This window comes from Lotus japonicus, chromosome 2 (genome assembly GCF_012489685.1).
Source record: "Lotus japonicus ecotype B-129 chromosome 2, LjGifu_v1.2".
Lineage (NCBI taxonomy): Eukaryota > Viridiplantae > Streptophyta > Magnoliopsida > Fabales > Fabaceae > Lotus > Lotus japonicus.
Genome location: NC_080042.1, coordinates 68,118,271 through 68,139,278, shown reverse-complemented (window position 1 = coordinate 68,139,278; position 21,008 = coordinate 68,118,271). Strand labels below are relative to the sequence as shown.

The 21,008-nt window shown below is 35.8% G+C and overlaps 2 protein-coding genes across 2 annotated transcripts; both read right to left on the bottom strand.

Annotated features, from left to right (window-relative positions):
- Nucleotides 1-655: 655 nt before the first annotated feature.
- On the bottom strand, nucleotides 656-3,348 carry LOC130736917 (replication protein A 70 kDa DNA-binding subunit C-like). Its single transcript, XM_057588689.1, has 10 exons — nucleotides 3,193-3,348; nucleotides 2,791-3,058; nucleotides 2,480-2,576; nucleotides 2,270-2,367; nucleotides 2,045-2,129; nucleotides 1,809-1,944; nucleotides 1,566-1,720; nucleotides 1,407-1,437; nucleotides 973-1,164; nucleotides 656-871 (listed from the first exon to the last, which is right to left on the bottom strand). The coding sequence occupies exons 1-10, from the start codon at nucleotides 3,346-3,348 to the stop codon at nucleotides 656-658; spliced, it is 1,434 nt and encodes a 477-aa protein (XP_057444672.1).
- A 15,807-nt stretch (nucleotides 3,349-19,155) lies between these two features.
- Nucleotides 19,156-20,259, bottom strand: LOC130736916 (uncharacterized; the record flags this gene model as incomplete). The annotated part of the gene is made up of 5 exons (XM_057588688.1): nucleotides 19,885-20,259; nucleotides 19,714-19,810; nucleotides 19,478-19,599; nucleotides 19,321-19,405; nucleotides 19,156-19,237 (listed from the first exon to the last, which is right to left on the bottom strand). Coding segments are annotated over exons 1-5 (621 nt in total), but the record flags the coding sequence as incomplete, so codon positions are not given.
- Nucleotides 20,260-21,008: the final 749 nt, after the last annotated feature.

The window sequence follows — 21,008 nt, the reverse complement described above, 5'->3', positions numbered from 1 at the left end:
ACAAGTTAGCCTCTGCTCAAGAGAAAAAATATATAACAACAAGATTGGAACAAAGGAGGATAGTTTGTCAGTCACAAATAAAACACTTGAAGCTTGACTTTTCTCTTTAAGCCAGTTCCAGAACCTAAATAGTATCAGATCATGAACACTGAATACTTACATATAACAAAAGAAGTTGAAACCCTGAAATCATTTTACTCTTAATGATACAAATTCTATCCCAAAAAAACTTTCACATAAAAAGTACTTAAATAACATAAACTCCAAAGTCAATAAAAACCCAAACACAATACAGCAAAACTATATAACATGTATATGACAAAATAATAACTCGATATTCAAAGAACTATACAAGATCATCAACTTATATATAAACATGGATACATACATTCATTACATAAACAATTTTAGTCATCAAGTAGTTAACAAAACAAGACTACAAATTGCTTAGAGTAAGCCAAAATAAACATTAACCTACAAACAGTACCTAATATTCCAACTGATTAACCTACCAACTTCTTAGTTTCCTTGGATATCAAATAGTGCAACTATGGTCTACAAAAAAACTACCCATAGTTATTAACTTGTTTTCAAAACCAAGGAATAAACACCCCCACTTTCACACAAGTACTAATCTGTTCCATACTTGCACTCCTTAAAACTTCACATTCTGAAATTCTTCCTCCACAACAAATTCATCCTCTAGCTTTCTCTTGAATGATTTTGAGCAACCACCATATTCTGTAGTGCTCCTTTCAATAGCTGGCTTCACAATCACAGGGACCACTAAATCAGGAGGGCTTCCCAATAACTTCATATCTATCTCATAATCATCAAGGTTCAACTCAGAAAATGAACTGGGGAACTTTGCCTACAAGATATCAAATAAACAATTAACTATTTTTACCAAATTGTTGTTTCCAATACTAACCCAGTAGAACAAAATTAAGCACCAAAATAACATAAACAAACCATAATGGGAGTCTCAACAGATGAATTTGCCATAAACACTTCCATAAGATCAAAATCATCACAAACACGTTTCACAGTATATGGATCCTCAAAGTTGTACACATTAACCAAATTCTTCTCAACCTTAAATAGCAAATCCCTTCCAACCAACCCTTCCTGCATAACAGTGGTAGCACGAGTGCAGTTCGGATCCTAAACAATTTAACAATTGATGAATACATATTTAGAGATATTTAAACTCATCAACTAAGGCTAAATTAGACAACAAAATCGAAAATAATCAAATCAAAATCATAAATTCCCCCCCACACACACACACACACACATATATATATATATATATACCTCAACTTCATTTTAGCATCTGACTACATGTTTTCTTTAGCAGATTTTCAGCAATTGGAATCGGGCATCACAAAATCAGCAGAATCTACCCCATCAGAGACTTGTAGCTTAATCCTAAACCTAACAACATCAAGAACACAAGTCATTTAGGTTTTTATAAAAACAACACAACAACTAAGTACAACTTCAAACTCCTGAAAAATAAATATCCCTTGCAGATTTTAAATGTCAAGATTTATAACATATACCTAAGAGCAACATAATTAACAAGTCTAAAGCAGCCAGAACAGTAATAATGCCCATTCTCATTCATAACTGCACGAGAGCACTTGCAAGCTAGGTACCACCAGCTATCATCTTCCAAAAGTGTAACTATCTTCGCTCGAACAACAAAATCTCCATCCTGCATTTATACATCTTAATTCATTCTTTCCACAAACACAAGGTACTAAAGAAATAAAACATCTCTTAATGAAAGAAATTACAAAAACCTCAATCGTTTCATTCAATGATTTCACAGTTTTTCTTGGATGATTCTTAATAAAATCATCATACACTGAAACAACAGAATTTTCAATCATATTAAACCCAGCTTCATCAGCAAACTGAGTATCAGTCACCATAATCCTGAAAAAGAAGAAATAAAAGCACAAGTAGATTATATCCACCTAACTCAAAAAAAAAACCTTACTCTACAAAGAGGTTTCAATTTTGAACAAAAACATACTCATTCCAGAATGATAAAACCTCCGGGATTTGAGCGTTAAAACTTAGCCTCGTTGCACCCACTACACCTTGAAGCACACTTTTCCCTAAAAATACATGTTACATAAATCAAGAAATTACCTACTTATTAAAAAAATACAAACAAAACACATCACCATTTATAGTCAAACAATATATCAAGTTTTATACAAGCTTTATACCTCTGAATTTTTTTATTTTGGCTAACTGGAAAAACCCAAGATTGCTTCTTCAGTAGAATGAATAGACAGATAGTCCGTGACAAATTTGGCATGCTCTTCAAACAAAACACATTGAACTCTCCCCCTAAATATAAAATTAACACAACAAGAATGAAATTATAAAATACAGAGTAGACCAACAACACATGCACTAAATAATAGTTTAGTTCTTAACTAAACAGGATATGAAAAATTACTTGTCATCAGCAAGCTCTATGATCATCATCTTAGACATCTTCCCTTTTTTAACACAAGTCCTTTCTTCAACAATACATGTGAGCAACCCAATAAAATCTGCACAATAACAAATAAATTATAAACTAACATCTATGCATACCATACATTAGTTAATATAACAAGTTAATAACCCTACACAGCTACTGAAATCAACCACAAATTTATGCAAGTTTTCAGAACTGCAATAGCTTAAGGAAACCTATAAAATCCATAAGTGATTCTACATACCACTATGAAGCATAAAACTTATCACACATTTTAATATTCTTACCAACTAAACAATCTGACCGTCCACAAGCCATATTTACTTGTTCTGAATTCTTTAGAGAAAGACCCCACATCGGAATCAAAGTGTTCTCACATGGGACAACAATAGAATCATGATTAAGAAGAATCTTGAAGGGATGTTCAGTTGCACGAAAAGGTCCCAAATTAGGCACCAACCGACCAAAAGTTATCTTATATACATTCCCTTCCATGAATGTTTGTCCCCATTTAACATACATTTCTCTCCTTAGAGAGCATTGAATCTTGCCTCCCTTCAAATGAAACCATATAGCATTTATTATTCACAACAAACAATCATAATCACACTTAATAACTATCCAATAATAACCAAATTAAACTTTGAATGACTTCTGAAATAAAACAATTCTCAGATCATACTACATACATATTGATCCATAAGAATTATCTCCACTGATTTTAGTACTCCATTTCCATTACATGTGTACACAGTCCAAAGCCTGACTACCCTCACTATCACACTCCAAATTTGAGAGGGTGGACACAAGGCATTAACAATACCCAGAGAGAAAGAGTTAGCCATCACAAATTACTCCAAGTTTTGAAACTTTATCTTAAGCAAAGACTGAATACTACTAACACGTTTAGCTTGGACCACAACACATTACTATCTTATATAGGCAATATAGGCGGGCTCTTACAATTTTGTAATTCAAAATTTTTTATTAAACAATTATAAATGATAAAGTTTATCCCTAACTTTTACTGCTTATTACGAAGTTTTATCTAAAACTTGAGTACCTGTCAGTAAAAGCAGCCTATTGCACCCAAGCTTAATAAAATGATATTTTAATCCATCTAACTAAACCTAACTATACATCACAACTGATTACCATCATTTTGACTCATATAAGAGACACCCCTTTAGGACTGTTTCCAAAAAGAACAACTAAGAGAAACTAATTTGTTATTTACTTCAGACACACAGCTCATGTATAATATAATAATTAATTATAAAAGATATCCCTTAGTTTACCAATCGGTTAGACATAATAAAAATCTACAATAGTAACTGAAAAAAATTGGAAACATGCAAGTACCAATCACCTGACACGTACTGAAGAGTCTGATAGATGACATATAAATCACCTTCAACAAGTAGATAATGGACAAAGCGGCAAAAAGACTTTTCGAATTCACCATATCCCTTTTCACGCCCACTTCATGAAAACAACACTTCAAAAGGCAGACACCTTGCCCCTAACCTGTCAATTTACCAAAAAATCAGCAGCACCTTTACAACCTGAAACTTACCCAAAATAGGAAACAGAGGAACACCACATATGCCAGATCCTTCTAAACCTAACAAAATCTTCCCTCATTGACATTCCGAATGCAAACCACACGTGTATATAACAGAAGCCAATGTCAAATCCTTTTCAAAGTTTTTCCACACAAAAAGCCCAATCACTATTATATAAAATAAAAGAAAATAAAACAAGATCACAATTTATTTATATATCAATTAAAAAAAGTTGTCTTAAAATTGGAAAATATCTTTTTATGTAAATACCATTAATTACTAACTAATAAATAATAAACATAAACTTGCACCAGTGGTTTTTACTCCTGCTGCTTCTGCTTCCACTACAGCTCATCAAGCAGCTCAGAATGTTCCTTCCAGCTCCACACCGTCAAGCTCCTCCAGACTCGACCTCATGGAACAACGTCTTGATACTCATGAATCTATGCTACAGGACATGAAGCAAATGATGATGGAACTTCTGCGTCGCACTGATAAACCCTAGTTTTAGGATCTCTCTGTTTTCCCTCTTAACTTACTTTATTTTAACTTCCTTTTATTATCTTCTTTAAGTTACTTTAGCTATTCTGCTTTGTTGGTTACTGTTTCTCTTTGCATATATTTCTCTTTGCATATATATATATATATTTGTCAACTTGTGTTTGCAAAATTTTTTTTATTCATAATCATTTTATTTACATCATACATTTTATTTTTCCTAAAGTCTAGAATGGAGGATCCTTCCTCATTCTTCTGCACTCTTGACGCTGCTCTGACCTCTCCCTCTCCAGACGATCCAGTGAATACTGGATGTTGTTGAGACTGACGTTCAGATCTTCCCTCTCCAAAACCTCTTCTGTTGTCTTGAGCTTCTCCTCTATGGTCTTCCTTTCTTCCAGTAGCCTCAGCTCAAGCTGGCTGAGTTCTTGAACTTCTTCCACGAAGGCAAGAAATTCCTTCAAGTCGTTCTTCAGCTCTGGACGAAGGTCCTCCTCAAGCAGTGTCCTCGTTAGCTCTGATATGGTCGTTGTACCCTCTGGATGCCTTATGTTCAGGAACAAGTCCTCCTCACAGGCCTTCCTTCTGAGCTCTTCAAGTGCTTCCATGTATGATGCCATTTTTTTTAATTGTTCCAGTTGTGAAGCTTACCCTCTTTCTCCATCGCTTTATATAAGCTTCACTTTCTCTCTGAAAGTTAATGCTTCTACAGTTTCTCGAGGTTAAGTTCTTGGTAACTGACACCTTTCATTACTTCCTTGGCCGGTGGTAAACGTTCTTCTTTTGCATTAACTCTTCTATTTATTTCGCCTAACTCTGATTCTTGCATCATTTTATTTTTTCTTCAAACTTAGAAATTCTCTAAGGGGGAGTACCTTGTACTTCAAGCTAAGTTTTTCACACCCCAAGCTTTTTGCTTATGACAAAAAGGGGGAGTACAACCCTTTTTGATGTGTAAGATGTGTTAGTGTGATTTATTTTTCTTTTGGAGAATTTAAGAGTTCCACTTTTATGACCATAGATGTGTCACTGGGCAAATACAAGGAATACATTTCACTTCTTCTGAAGTGATATTAGTTTGACTCCGACCCAAAACTCTGATACCTTGTCCGTTGACTCTGAATACTTATGTGCTCTGATTATTCTATTTCATCTATATCATAAGTTTTTCACTCTGAACTCTTATATTATTTAGCTCAGAATCTAGATTCAGAGGGAGCTAAGCTCAGAATCAAGTGGTGGCTTGAATTCAGAATGAACAAGATAAACTATTCACATCAGGATAAGTCTTATTCTATATCCCTAAACTCTGAGTGAATTCAGTTTATTGTTTAAGAATTGTTCATCAAAAATCTTAGTTTTGTCATCATCAAAAAGGGGAAGATTGTAAGATCAAGTTTTGATCTAGTAGTACAACTCTATGTTTTGATGATTACAAGTTAACCTTTTGATATGAACAATTATGGTACTCTAACGTGTTTTTCTGAGTGTGCTATTTACAGGCTCTGACCTTGATTCTGTCTCACACAAATCACAAGCACTGTGCATAAAGAGTGACCCAAGCAACGCTTTCGCATTCTCCATGTTCACTCTGAACAGTGGAAAAGCTTCAGAAGATCTGAAGTCTTACAAACTCTGATATGGACTCAGTCACCAGAAGTTCTGGAGATCCAGAAGATCTGGCAACCAAAAGACTCTGAAGACTCAGAAGCTCTGATGGTGTAGAAGACTCTGACAATCCAGACTCTGAAGAGTGAAGACTCTGAAATTATAATTTCAATGCGCAAACCATACACAACTTATATAACTTAATTTACTTTATTCCTACTCACCCTCTTTTATTATTTGGACAACAAAATTCCCACAACCATTCCCATAATTCTATAACAGAAAACAGCTGTTTCAACATAACGAAATTATATAATTTTAGAAAACAGAAACATTCATAAATGAACATAGGTCAAGAGAACAAACTCTCCCTTGTGACTAAATAAAAGAACAAGACAACAAAGCAACAATAGGAAATAGACCAAGCAAGACCAAATACCTGACACGTACAGGAGAGTGTGATAGATGACATATAAATCACCTTCAACAAGTAGATAATGGACAAAGCGGCAAAAAGACTTTTCGAATTCACCATATCCCTTTTCACACCCACTTCATGAAAACAACACTTCAAAAGACAGACACCTTGCCCCTAACCTGTCAATTTACCCAAAAATCAGCAGCACCTTTACAACCTGAAACTTACCCAAAATACGAAACAGGGGAACACCACATATGCCAGATCCTTCTAAACCTAACAAAATCTTCCCTTATTGACATTCCGAATGCAAACCACACATGTATATAACAGAAGCCAATGTCAAATCCTTTTCAAAGTTTTTCCACACAAAAAGCCCAATCACTATTATATAAAATAAAAGAAAATAAAACAAGATCACAATTTATTTATATATCAATTAAAAAAAGTTGTCTTAAAATTGGAAAATATCTTTTTATGTAAATACCATTAATTACTAACTAATAAATAATAAACATAAACTTCACTACAAAATAATTTATCAAATATAGTAAAAAATAAAAAAATCTCAAAAAAGGTATTTGATGTTCACTATATCACATGTTTTATTTTAAATATTCTTTAAATATATTGTTTGATCTATAAATATCATATTGAAAATAACTTCAAGAATTATAATAACAAATAATTATAACCAAGGAAAATAAATTTAAATTCTAGTAAATAAAATTTTACAATATACAAGTTCTAACATATTATAATTTTAAAAGTTAAATCGTTTCATTGTTGATAAAAAAATAAATAATGCTATTATAACTTATACTACCAATTTTTTAATTAATATAAAATATTTAAATTTCACTTAATTGTTTCCAAATTATAAAAAAAAGTTAATCACTAATCTTTTAATGCTATTCTAATAATAGTTATTCAAATAACTAAACTAAACTATTAGTATTATTTTTATTAAATATTTTTATATTAACAAATAAATAATTATTAAAAATAATTTCAATATCCTGGATACTTAGATTGCAACAACCATATTTAAAAAAAAAATTGCCTAACTAACAACCCTGGCCAGATGATATATTAATTACACACGATATAACTGAAAAAAACACATATAAATTAAATAAATAAATATATCAAATCTAAATAAAATATCCTTATAACAATTATACACATTCGATCGTTTTTAATCAAATCCCAAACAAAATAAAAAACCATAAAATATATTTTAACCTTATTTGCTTTATCGAACAAATCAAAATATGAACTACTTATAAAACAAAGATATAAATAAAAATTACAAAGGTTAAATAAAAGATAATGGTCCATGACTCAACATATTATCTCCCTTTATTATCTTTATCAGATGACATCTACAAATCCAGATACAATAGTCTTATAATTCTTAAAATGTAGAAAACTAAAAACTTCCAGTCCACATAGAAGGAAAATTACGGCATACAACTTTGATAACAAAATAAATTAGACAACTACAATATACAATAAACACCATACTCCATCTTTCTAAGAAATTTAAATACTAAATAGCTTACATTAGATACTTCCAACATCAACCCCAAAAAAATACAAATCTATAGTACTGAATATTACTCCAACCTAACACTCCAAGTAATTTGATATCACCTAAATCTTCCTTGCCTTCACATCAGCACAATTGTTCTCACAACCTTCATCATCATCCTTAGAAGATCCCTCAACAGACAACCTTTTGCATGGTAACAAAGATTTTCCAATAATAGAATTAGAGGCCTCACTTCCACCTTCTGTGCTTACAAAATGTTGAACAACATCTTCGGTTTTATCAAATTCAAAAGCTAAACCCCCACAAGAAATATTTGCCTGCATTCACCAAAGAATATAAAAACTTAAACTAACATACAGATAATTAAAAACACCAACTGCACTTTAGATTTCATACTAATCAATCAGCATACCACTGCCTTTTTTTCACAAAAAGAAGAAGCTTCATATGCTTCCCATATGTCATAGTAATTAAACACTATGGACCTGCCGAAATCACACACTTCATAAACATTGCAATAGTTTTCATCGACATTAAGACAGAGTCCATTATGTCCCATTGGTTCATAGAAAGAACACACATAATCCAAATCCTTCAAGTCCTAAACATCCAAACACCTCAATCAATTAGTGCATCAAACAAACAAACTTCAAATGACAAGACTATACCCAAATCTAGATTTAACAATCCATTTTCCACCAGCAAAATACCTGAATTGGATATATCACTCTAATTTCATCAATCTTTGGATACGAAGAATTCAGAAAAGATAGATCACCCACAGGTCCACCAACATTTATACCACTTGCAAGAATCCTATAAAAATATGGTTGAATACATTAATCAGTATTTTCAAATAAAATAAAATAAAATTATTTACATTTGATTAATAAAATCAAAAACTTGTTTGCATACCTGTTCTTAAACGATATAACTTCGTCAATATCAACATTTAAGCTAATTTTAGCAGCAGGTATCAATGTCTGAAGCAAATTTGCACCTACAGCGAGTAAAAAATTTATGCACCAATTGACCAACCATCTATATCTCAAAATAAGCATAAATTAAATACAAAGCCATGAAAGAAACTGGTGTTCAAACAATCAACAAACCAGTTAAACTTACGTCTGCATTTCTTAATCTTGGCATATTGGACAACAACCACAGGCTTCTCATTGGTATGAATCAATAAATATTCAGTCACAATCCTCACACAGTCCCCAAGCACAAGAAATACAACTTTACCCCTATTAGAAATGTTATAAATTAGATGATATCAACACTTAACTAAACTAATTTTTAACATACAATTAGAAAGACTCTCTCAATAATCCCAAATATTAGAGAAATTACTTCTCATCAGATAACTCCATCATAATCATCTTCATTTCTTCCAATCCACCTAATTGAATTCTCTGACTAGAAATAGCAGTTAACAACCCCACCATATCTGACATCAATAATCATAAAAATAAAATTACAACCAAAATAAAACAATTCTGCAAGTTATAAACATGAAAATCATGCAAATCAAGTAGTTAACTTACCAACTAAAAAATCAGTTTGAATTTCAGGACAATTAAGATCTTCAGAAGATCTAAGTGACAATCTTGACATTGGAATTAAATTGCAGTCCGACTCAATAACCTTCGTTTTCCCACTAAATAATAACCTATACGCATGCTTAGTAGCACGGAATGATCCTTTAGCAGGCAAAACAATCAAAAAGGATATCTCATACACACTGCCTTCAACAAATTGGTGAGCCCACTTACGGAACATGGCCTTCCCTAAAGATGCTTGTATTTTATCTCCCTAATTAAAATAGAGGTTAGGCAATATTATTCAACTCTAATAGCTGAATAGTAAAATATGAAAAAGCTAAATTATACATACATTTTGGTCCATAAAAACCATCTCCAAAGTAGATGGTGCTTCATTTATAAGAACAGCAGGTAAAAACCACCTACGAATAACTCTCACTTTTATTTTCCATTTGGAGCTCGGTGGGCAGAGGTCAACCACTCTATCAAATGCATTCATAATTCCCAGAAAATTAGACAAAATAGGATTTCAAATGGTAATATGATAAAATGAGGATCTCACTTGTCTGCCATTGACACCAGCTTATAAACGACTTTCTTAAACTCTTTCCATTAAAGTTAAATTGCTAGAAAAAGTAATTTTAAATAGAAAAACAACTTTTTCTGACTAAAAGGAGATACACAATTTCAAATGATCCAATATAGAAAGACCAAAAATAAATTTTGCACTGAGTGTCACTTGACTACTCACCTTTAGCAGTACCAACCTATAAAACAGTTTTCCATACAAGAAAAAGGTAACCCATGGCAGAAATGTCACAGTTAAGTACAATATGATGTGAACAATTATGGTACTCTAACGTGTTTTTCTGAGTGTGCTATTTACAGGCTCTGACCTTGATTCTGTCTCACACAAATCAGAAGGACTGTGCATAAAGAGTGACCCAAGCAACGCTTTTGCATTCGCCATGTTCACTCTGAATAGTGGAAAAGCTTCAGAAAATCTGAAGTCTTACAAACTCTGATATGGACTCAGTCACCAGAAGTTCTGGAGATCCATAAGATCTGGCAACCAAAAGACTCTGAAGACTCAGAAGCTCTGATGGTGTAGAAGACTCTAACAATCCAAACTCTGAAGAGTTCTCTGATGTCCAGAAGCAAGAAACTCTGAAGACCATGTACTTCCCTCTGAGCTCAGAATCAGAAGCTACAACGGTCAGAGGATCTGTGCTTTCCCTCTGACTCTGATCAATCAGCTTCACAACTTCCTATACGAAGCGCTCCCCTGATCAGAAGTCTACAAAATGGGTGTTCAGAAACAAGTTGAATGAGAAAGGAGATGTAGTCAGAAACAAGGCAATGCTAGTTGCTCAAGGCTACAGCCAGCAGGAAGGAATAGACTACACAGAAACATTTGCTCCAGTAGCAAGACTAGAAGCAATCAGACTGTTGATCTCTTTCTCAGTGAATCATAACATAGTTCTTCATCAGATGGATGTGAAGAGTGCCTTCCTATATGGTTATATTTCAGAGGAAGTCTATGTTCATCAACCCCCAGGTTTTGAAGATGAGAAGAAGCCAGACCATGTGTTCAAATTGAAGAAGTCAATCTATGGTCTGAAGCAAGCTCCCAGGGCATGGTATGAGAGACTCAGCTCATTCCTTCTGGACAACGAGTTTGTAAGGGGTAAAGTAGATACAACTCTCTTTTGCAAAACTTATAAAGATGATATCTTAATTGTGCAAATCTATGTTGATGATATTATATTCGGTTTTGCTAATCAATCTCTATGCAAAGAATTTTCTAAGATGATGCAGGCTGAATTTGAGATGAGTACGATGGGAGAACTCAAGTACTTTCTGGGAATACAAGTTGATCAAACACCAGAAGGAACATATATCCATCAGAGCAAGTACACTAAAGAACTTCTGAAGAAGTTCAATATGCTGGAATCTACAATGGCTAAGACTCCAATGCATCCTACATGCATTCTGGAGAAAGAAGATGAAAGTGGTGGTAAAGTATGTCAGAAGCTCTATCGTGGTATGATAGGTTCACTTCTATACTTAACTGCATCTAGGCCAGATATATTATTTAGTGTTCACTTATGTGCTCGTTTCAGGTTATTGTGATGCTGATTATGCAGGAGATAGAACAGAGAGAAAAAGCACTTCTGGAAATTGTCAATTTCTGGGAAGCAATTTAGTCTCATGGGCAAGCAAGAGGCAATCAACAATTGCTCTATCAACTGCAGAGGCAGAATATATCTCAGCAGCAATATGCAGCACCCAGATGCTCTGGATGAAACATCAGCTGGAAGACTATCAGATCCTTGAGAGCAATATCCTAATCTATTGTGATAACACTGCTGCAATATCATTGAGTAAGAATCCTATCTTACATTCAAGGGAAAAGCACATTGAGGTAAAGTATCACTTTATTAGAGATTATGTACAGAAGGGCGTACTTCTTCTGAAGTTTATTGATACTCACCATCAATGGGCATATATCTTTACAAAGCCCTTAGCAGAGGATAGATTTAATTTTATTCTGAAAAATCTGAATATGGACTTTTGTCCAGAGTGAAGATCGATCAGAACCTCTGACTATGATACTTCTTGATCAGAAGATGTCTAGTCCAGAAGGTAACTCCATCAGAGTGTATGTACCCATTGGTGCTGACTCTGAAGCTGAGACAGTAACACGTGTGTCAGTATCTCTGATGCATAGTTCCTTGTGCCCGTGTGACAGTCTGTCATGATGTGTGTACATGTGCTTCTCTCCTGTGTGTGATACTTGTATTTACTGTTACTATCATGTCTTTAATTTTTAACCGTTGATCTTAAAATGCTTTTTCAATCAACAACTGTTATTTGACAAAACCCACTATACACACACGATCTCGTACACTTTCGGTTTTTACTCTCTCTCTTCTGTTTTTTCAAAAACCGCTTACCCACGATCTCTCTCTCGCTCTCTATTCATCTTTAACCTTCATCTTCTACCCAAAACCTTCAACCGCTCCAACAATGGTGAGACAAACCAAAAATGAAGCCGCTGAAGCAACAAGTTTCCCTCACCTGGTTGTGGGTCAAGCTACAGGCCAAATGGGTCCTGAAGCTCTTGATCAAGGTCAAGAGCAAGTAATTCCGATTGCAGAACGGGGCTGTGCCGTTCATTGTGTGTATGCTCCTGAAGAACTTCAAGTACTGGCAGAATGGAGATTCGACCTAGACAATCTTGCTGCAAATGGGTATGACATTCGTCCTGAAGTCCGTGTTCAAGGCTGGGAAAATTACTTCAACAGGCTTCGAGGACCGGTGTATGACAAATTGGTCAAGGAATTCTGGAAACACGCTGACTGCGATGACACTCAGGTGGTATCCCACATTCTTGGAAGGAGGATCATAGTTACAGAGAAATCATTCGTGAACCTACTGGGTGCAGAGTCTGCACATGGGTATCGATTTCAACTCACTGAATCGAAGCTGAAACCCAAAACGAAGGATATGACCAACAAGGCCCTGTACACCACATACAAACCGGGCAAGACTGATTACAAGGTGCTGGACCTTCATCCCAAGCTCAGAATCTGGCACAAGATTCTGCTCAACTGTATCAACCAGAGACCAAAGGGCAGTTCCCCAGATTACATCAACTTCAGCCAGAAGGCGATGTTATTTTTCATTCAAGACAAGCAGAAGATCTGCCTTCCCTTCTTCCTGTTCTCTTACTTGAAGGAGTGTATCAAGAAGTCCAGAACTACTGCCTCCATCAAATCAGCAATCAAGTATATCCCTTTTGGGAGATTGCTATCAGATCTCTTCATTGAGAGCAAGCTTGTGCAAGATCTGGTCAACGCTGGATGCATAGAGGATCTGACCACCATTGTCAGTGATGTCTTCACTGCCAATTTTCTAAGGAAGATGGGTCTGGTCAAGAAGAAAATCGCCCCAGCTCATGAAGACACATCTTCTGAAATCAGAAAGAGAAGGGTGCCTCTGAATGACTACCCTCTGTGGACACAGGCAGACAACCCAGAAGCTATTAGGTGCTATGTTGAAGACCTAAGGGCTCAAGGCTTTGAAATTGATCTAGATGAATTCTTCCGAAGACTGCCGCCAGCTCCAGAGTTTGACTCTTCTCCCAAGAGGAAAGTTCAGAGGAAGATGGTCTTAGAAGAATCCGCTGAGGAATCTGATGGCCCTCAGAAGAAGAAGAATAAGGCTGACCAGCCAAAGAGGAAACATGATGAAACCATCAAGCCTGATGCTGGTGGTGATGATAACGTTGGTCCTAAGAAAAAGAAGAAACAAGTCAGACTTGTGGTGAAGCCTACAAATGTGGAACCTGCTGCTCAAGTCATCAGAAGGATTGAGACTCCTGTCAGAGTGACTCGGTCTTCAGCACGATCATCAAGTAAGTCTGCTATTGCTTCTGATGATGATTTAGATACATTTGATGCACTCCCCATCTCTGCTATGCTGAAACATTCCTCCAACCCACTCACTCCTATCCCAGAGTCCCAACCAGCCACACAAACCACTTCACCACCCAATTCACCAAGGTCTTCATTTTTCCAACCTTCTCCAAATGAAGCACCTCTCTGGAATATGCTTCAGAACCAACCTACTGGACCCTCTGATCCAACCTCACCTATTACCATCCAATACAACCCATTAACTTATGAACCCATCATCCTTGACCAACCAGAACTTAACCAACCAGAACCTGGACCCAGAACTTCTGATCACTCTGTCCCCAGAGCATCAGAACGTCTGGTTGCCAGAACCACTGATACAGATTCATATACTGCCTATACACCTGTATCATTCCCAATCAATGTTGCTGACTCCTCCCCTTCCAACAACTCTGAATCCAATCGTAAATTCATGGAGGTCAGAAAAGAAAAGGTGTCTAGCCTAGAAGAATACTACCTCACCTGTCCAAGCCCTAGGAGATATCCTGGCCCTAGACCTGAACGTCTAGTTGACCCAGATGAACCTATCTTGGCCAATCCTTTACATGAGGCAGACCCTTTAGCTCAACAGGCTCAACCTGACCCTATCCAACAAGAGCCAGTTCAACCAGACCCAGAACAATCTGTGTCTAACCACTCTTCGGTTAGATCACCCAATCCTCTGGTTGAAACCTCTGAACCTCACCTTGATGCCTCTAAACAACATGTTCAAAACTTTAACATTGGCTCTCCTCAAGGTGTTTCTGAGGCACACAGCAGCAATCACCCAACCTCTCCAGACCAATACCTCTCCATAGTTCCCTACACGCACCTCAGACCCACCTCTCTCTCCGAGTGCATCAATGTGTTTAATCAAGAAGCTTCTTTGATGCTACGCAACGTGCAAGGTCACACTGACCTGAGTGAGAATCCTGACTCTGTTGCTGAGGAATGGGATAATCTGAGTACTTGGTTAGTTGCTCAGGTCCCTGCTATGATGAGTCATCTCATTGCTGAAAGGGATCAGAGGATAGCAGCTGCTAAGCAGAGGTTTGCCAGAAGAGTGGCTCTTCATGAACAACAACTGAGACATAAGCTTCTTGAAGCTATTGAAGAGGCCAGAAGAAAGAAAGAACAAGCAGAAGAAGCTGCACGTCAAGCAGCAGCTCAAGCTGAACAAGCTAGGTTAGAGGCAGAAAGACTTGAAGCTGAAGCACTTAGATGCCAAGCACTTGCACCAGTGGTTTTTACTCCTGTTGCTTCTGCTTCAAATCCAGCTCCTCAAGCTGCTCAGAATGTTCCTTCCAGTTCTACACAATCAAGCTCGTCCAGACTCGACATCATGGAACAACGTCTTGATATTCATGAGTCCAAGCTGATTGACATGAAGCAAATGATGATGGAACTTCTACGTCGCACTGATAAACCTTAGCTTTAGGATCTCTTCGTTTTTCCCTCTTAACTTTGTTTGATTTTAACTTCTGTTTAATTTTTAGTTCTTTTTTTATTTTGCTTTGTTCGTTTGTGATTATATATGCATATATATATTTGTCACTCTGTGCTTGCAAAATATTTTCTTTATTCATAATCATCATATGTTTACATCATACATTTTCTTTTTCTAAAGTCTAGAATGGAGGATCCCTCCTCATTCTTCTGCACTCCTGGCGCTGCTCTAACCTCTTCTTCTCCAGACGATCCATTGAATACTAGATGTTGTTGAGACTGTCTTTTAGCTCATCCCTCTCCAGAGTTTCTTATGAAGTCTTGAGCTTCTTTTCTATGATTTCTTTCTCTTCCAGCAGCTTCAGTTCAAACTGGCTGAGCTCTTGTACTTCCTCCACAAAGGCAAGGAATTCCTCTAACGACTCTGACGACTCAGAAGCTCTGATGGTGTAGAAGACTCTGACAATCCAGACTCTGAAGAGTGAAGGCTCTGATGTTCAGAAGCAAGAAACTCGGAAGACCATGTACTTCCCTCTGAGTTCAGAATCAGAAGATACAACGGTCAGAGGATCTGTGCTTTCCCTCTGACTCTGATCAATCAGCTTCACAATGTAAATATATTGTATTTTAACCAATTAAACATTAAACATTATTTCTAATTATAATGTTCTTCTATTGTACACTAACCAAATATAGAAAATATAAAAAGTCACAAAGAATACACAACAACATATTTCATTAATTAACAACTGCAACATAGTTGCAAACCAGTGCAAGTTACATAACCATAGTACTTAGTAACATACTTAGTAACATACTTAACCACAACACCAAACTCCTATTTTACAATAGGCCATAACTCCCAAAATATACCCATGCCATTATCATCACACATACCACAAAAGAGAAACCACCAAACTGCTAGATGACCCATAGATCAAAAGAAGCACACTACGTTGGTTATTATTTCATACTAATATAACTACTTCTTCTCCACTTTGACATTCTTCATCTTCAGTTTAGGAACAGTTGGAGGTTTCTTACAATCTTCATCAGCCTTCCTCTTGAAAATGTTAGCAGAGCTTCCCACATATGAAGGATCACTACCAAGAGAAGGGGTTAGAACCTCAGGGGATAAAACCACACAGGACTCAGAGGGGTCCTCAACTGCTACCTTATCTCCAGCAGAATTAACAACAGTCAAAGGAGTGGGGCATCTAGCCTAAACATCATCAAAATATATCATCAGTCAGAAATCAATTCCAAATTCCAAATAAACACAAGAAAACCCATTGAAAACAAAATTAATCTATTCAATGGTTTACCAAATTTGAAGTCTGGGCAGCAGAAATTGCCTTAAAGGCTTCTATAATAGAAGGATCATCACAAATACGCTTCATACAATAAGAGTCATCAAACTGGAAAAAAGTATTAGATTTCTTCTCCACCTTAAACAACAATTCTTTCCCTACCAATTGTTCTTCCATCAAGGGAGTAATCTCAGCAGATTTAGGATCCTACAATAATAAAATGAAATTCATTCATTATACACAAGAACAAAATATATTAAAATAAGCATTCACATCTGCCACAAATTGTGTTCCATGTTATTATTTACTTGCGGGTTATCTAATCTGACAAAAATAAAATGGATACTGATGACCCGGGTTTATATGATGTTTTTAGGGTTTTTCTTTGTTAGTTTTGAGTCTTTTTCTTATGTCTCATGTAGTGTTTCATGCATTCTCATGCATTTTAACTTTTATTTGTGCATTAGCATTAGTTTAGTAATTTTGTAGTTTTATAAAGGCTTTAGTTGCATTTTAGTATAGTTTGAGTCTTTTGTTAATTGTCATTAGTTTTGAGTCCCTTGTGCAATTAAATGGTTGGAATTCTTGATATTTTTCCTTGAGCTTTGATGAGAGTAATCAGGTCTGAAACTGAAGAAGAAGGAAGGTCAAGAAGCTTGGTGAATTGAAGGGAGGCTTAAAGAGGCATAAAGAAGAGTTAAAATGAAGATCAAGGGACTTTCCAGCGAGTCTGAGCGCCTAGGCATGCTCCATTGGCGCCTAGGCGCCAATTGCCCTGTTCCAGAAATTGGAATTGGCGCCTAGGCGCTCTGAATTGGCGCTCAGGCGCTCTGGAATTGGCGCTCAGGCGCTCTGAATTGGCGCCTAGGCGCCAATTACCTTCCAGAGGCACTTTTTCAGCATGGAATTGGCGCTCAGGCGCTCTGAATTGGCGCCTGAGCGCCCGGAACAACCCAAACTCGTGATTTTTGCCTATAAATAGGATTTTAGTCATTTTCTTTTGTAATCTTGGATACTACTTTCATTTTTACATAAGTTTAGAAGGAGAGGAACATCTAGGAGAGTGAGAGAAGGCTTCCAAGCTTGTAATTCAGGTTTTTAGCCAAGCATGGCTCTTGCCATGCTTGGCTAATCTCTCTTCTTTTGCTTTGGATTTCTTGTAAGACTTTTTATATTTGAGTTATAATCTTAAGTTCTTTCCCACATGTTCTTCTTCTTCCCTTGAATCCCATATTCTGAATTTCAATCTAAGCTTGTATGCATGCTTGCTTTTTGCTATTCTATAATCAGAACGGAAGTTTGTTATAGATTAGGGAACCGATTTGGGATTACCCCTTCTATACTTGCTACTAGGAATAGAGGAAGGGTTGGGGTTTGATGGCCTGAAATTGCATGATCTAAAACCTCATATAAATGACTAAGTACACAAGGAATTGGGCTTAGCTTTTAGTATGAGAGAATTACTTTTGTGAGGAATCAACTAGTAAGTACATAGGCTATATCATCAAGGAGAGATCCATGAGAACATGTGCATAGGATGATGTGCTTAAATTGACTAGTTGAACAAGAACCCAAAGCATGTTCTTTTCTGAGTTTTTGTTTATTTAATCTTTACTACATCGACATATCTCTATTTCAATAAAACAAACCTTCATACTCAAGACTTAAACTGAATATAGTCACTCACAATCCCTGTGGTTCGATATTTAAAACCGGGTGGATTCTGTACACTTGCGGATTTACCAACAGATACCTTCAAATTTCCCAACATATCCTTGCAAGACTTCTTAATGAGATGATGAGCATCAGAGTCAAACAACAGAAAATTTCCAGAATCAGTGCCATCAAACACCTCAAGCTTAATCTTGTATCTACAAAGCAAAAAATTGGTTACTAAAAATATCAAAAATTCAATTAAAGTTAACACTATTCATATTTCAGGTCACAAGAACAGCACCTTGCAGAAACATCCATAACATGCTTACAGCAACCGGGGCAGAAATATAATCCATCATCAAAAGTCACAGCTTTGTGACACTTGCATGCAAAATACCACCATGGATCATCTTGCAACAAACCAACCACAGTTCCATAAACAATAAACAATCCATCCTGCAAACAAACCAGAGAAATAACCCTATTAACTTTGCACAACCAATAACCTTAAATCTGGAAAACAAAAATAGCAAAATACCTCAGTAGTTTCATTCAAAGCACATATAGTTTTCTTAGGATAGTTGTTCATAAAATCTTCAAAAATTGGAACAGAAGGATTAGGATAAATAATATGCCCCACAGGTTGATTGGCCTGCATATTAAGGCCAGATATGCTACAATAAAACAAAAGACAAATCAGAAAATTCAGAAACAAGTCAACCTAAAAATTACAAATAACAAACATCTCAAAACTAACCGGTCCATCAAAGATTCAGCTTCAGCAACCTCAGGATTAAAGATAATCCTCGATGCTTTCATTACATTCTGAAGAACATTCTTACCTATAATAAAAACAACATAAATTAAGTGGAAATCCAATATGATTATCATTCCTTGTATAAATAAAAAAGTACCTCTAAATGACTTAAGCTTTGCAAGCTGGAGAACCACAACAGGCTTTTCCAAAGGATTAGAACTAAGGTAGTCCAATACAATCTGAACATACTCTCCAAAAAGGGCACACTCCAGTTTTCCTCTGTTAAAAAATAAAATATACACACATATAAATACAAAATAGTAACAGGAAATAACTTACAACAGAAGGCTGAAGAAAATATTCAAATCCTTCTTAAATAAAGATAGGCCATACTTGTCATCACTAATTTCAAGCAACATCATCTTTGTAACAATGTCATCCTTGACATAAGTCCTTTCCTCAGAGGTAGCTGTCAACAAACCAATCATATCTACATCGAAATATTTGGATGAGAAAATTTCAAACAAAATCTATAGCCTAGGCTCATTGTTAAAAAACACCCACCAACTAAGTATTCCGTCTGGAAGCCATCATCATTAAGTTGAGCAGAATCCTTCAGAGAAAATCCCCACCTTGGGATAATGCTACTCTCAGCTGGAATGATCTTAGTTTTAGGATTAAAAAGAATCCTAAAAGCATGATCAGTAGGTCGATAGGCACCCAAATTGGGGATTAAGTGAAAAAATGTAATGATATAAACATTTCCTTCCACGAACTGTTCACCCCACTTCCTAAACATGAGCTTCCTCACAGTTGCTTGGATTTTTCCACCCTAAAATGACACATAATATTACATTATTATCTGAAGTACAATCAAATAACAAAATCAATCTAAGGGACATGAAGAAAAATTAACATACATATTCAGCAAAAAAATCACAATATCACAATACTAAAAATAAAAAAAAAACAAAGCGTAAAAGAACATCACACATACATGTTGATCCGGTAAAATCAACTCCATTGAAGCAGGTTTGTTTTCCCCAGCAAACCCATCAGCAATCCATAGTCGAACAACTCTCACTTTGATCCTCCAATTGTGATTTGGAGGGCACAGGGTCACAACGGGATCAATTGCAACAGACGATGCCATCAAAAACCAAAAACGAATTACCAATTTAAAGACACAAATTTTTGTTCTCAGAATAATGTTGAACGTTTATGCCTGATATCCATTCAACATCAGTCCCTTTTATACCCATGATCAAAAGCAAATGAACCCCATAAAAGTTTTTTTCTCACAAAACATTAAAAAAGTTTTCCAAAAAGTTAACACCAACAAAAAGGTAAATGACAAAGATTTCCTCTAAAAGGTTCAGCAAAAAATCACTGATCACTTTTCAACCTTTTGGTTAACACCAACAAAAAGGTAAATGACAAAAATTTCCTCTAAAAGGTTCAGCAAAAAATCACTGATCACTTTTCAACCTTTTGGCCGATTTAAAAGAAAGTCTACAAACACCTAACGAACAAAACAAGTTCAGCCATTTTACGACGTTGTACTGTGAAAGCGACCTGTCCTTTCACCGGTTGACTTGAGATCAAGGAGCTTCAGATGAACGTTGGTGAAGCTTCTGATCATCGTCAGATTGAAGCTTGGATTCTTCTGACCTTGCAACTTCTGCTTC

Coding starts and splice junctions, on each gene's coding strand:
- LOC130736917 (XM_057588689.1), bottom strand. CDS start 3,348: ATGGCTAACTCTTTCTCTCTGGGTATTGTTAATGCCTTGTGTCCACCC. Junction 3,059..3,192: donor TAATTCTTATGGATCAATAT/GTATGTAGTATG, acceptor TTTCATTTGAAG/GGAGGCAAGATTCAATGCTC. Junction 872..972: donor CTGTTGAGACTCCCATTATG/GTTTGTTTATGT, acceptor GATATCTTGTAG/GCAAAGTTCCCCAGTTCATT.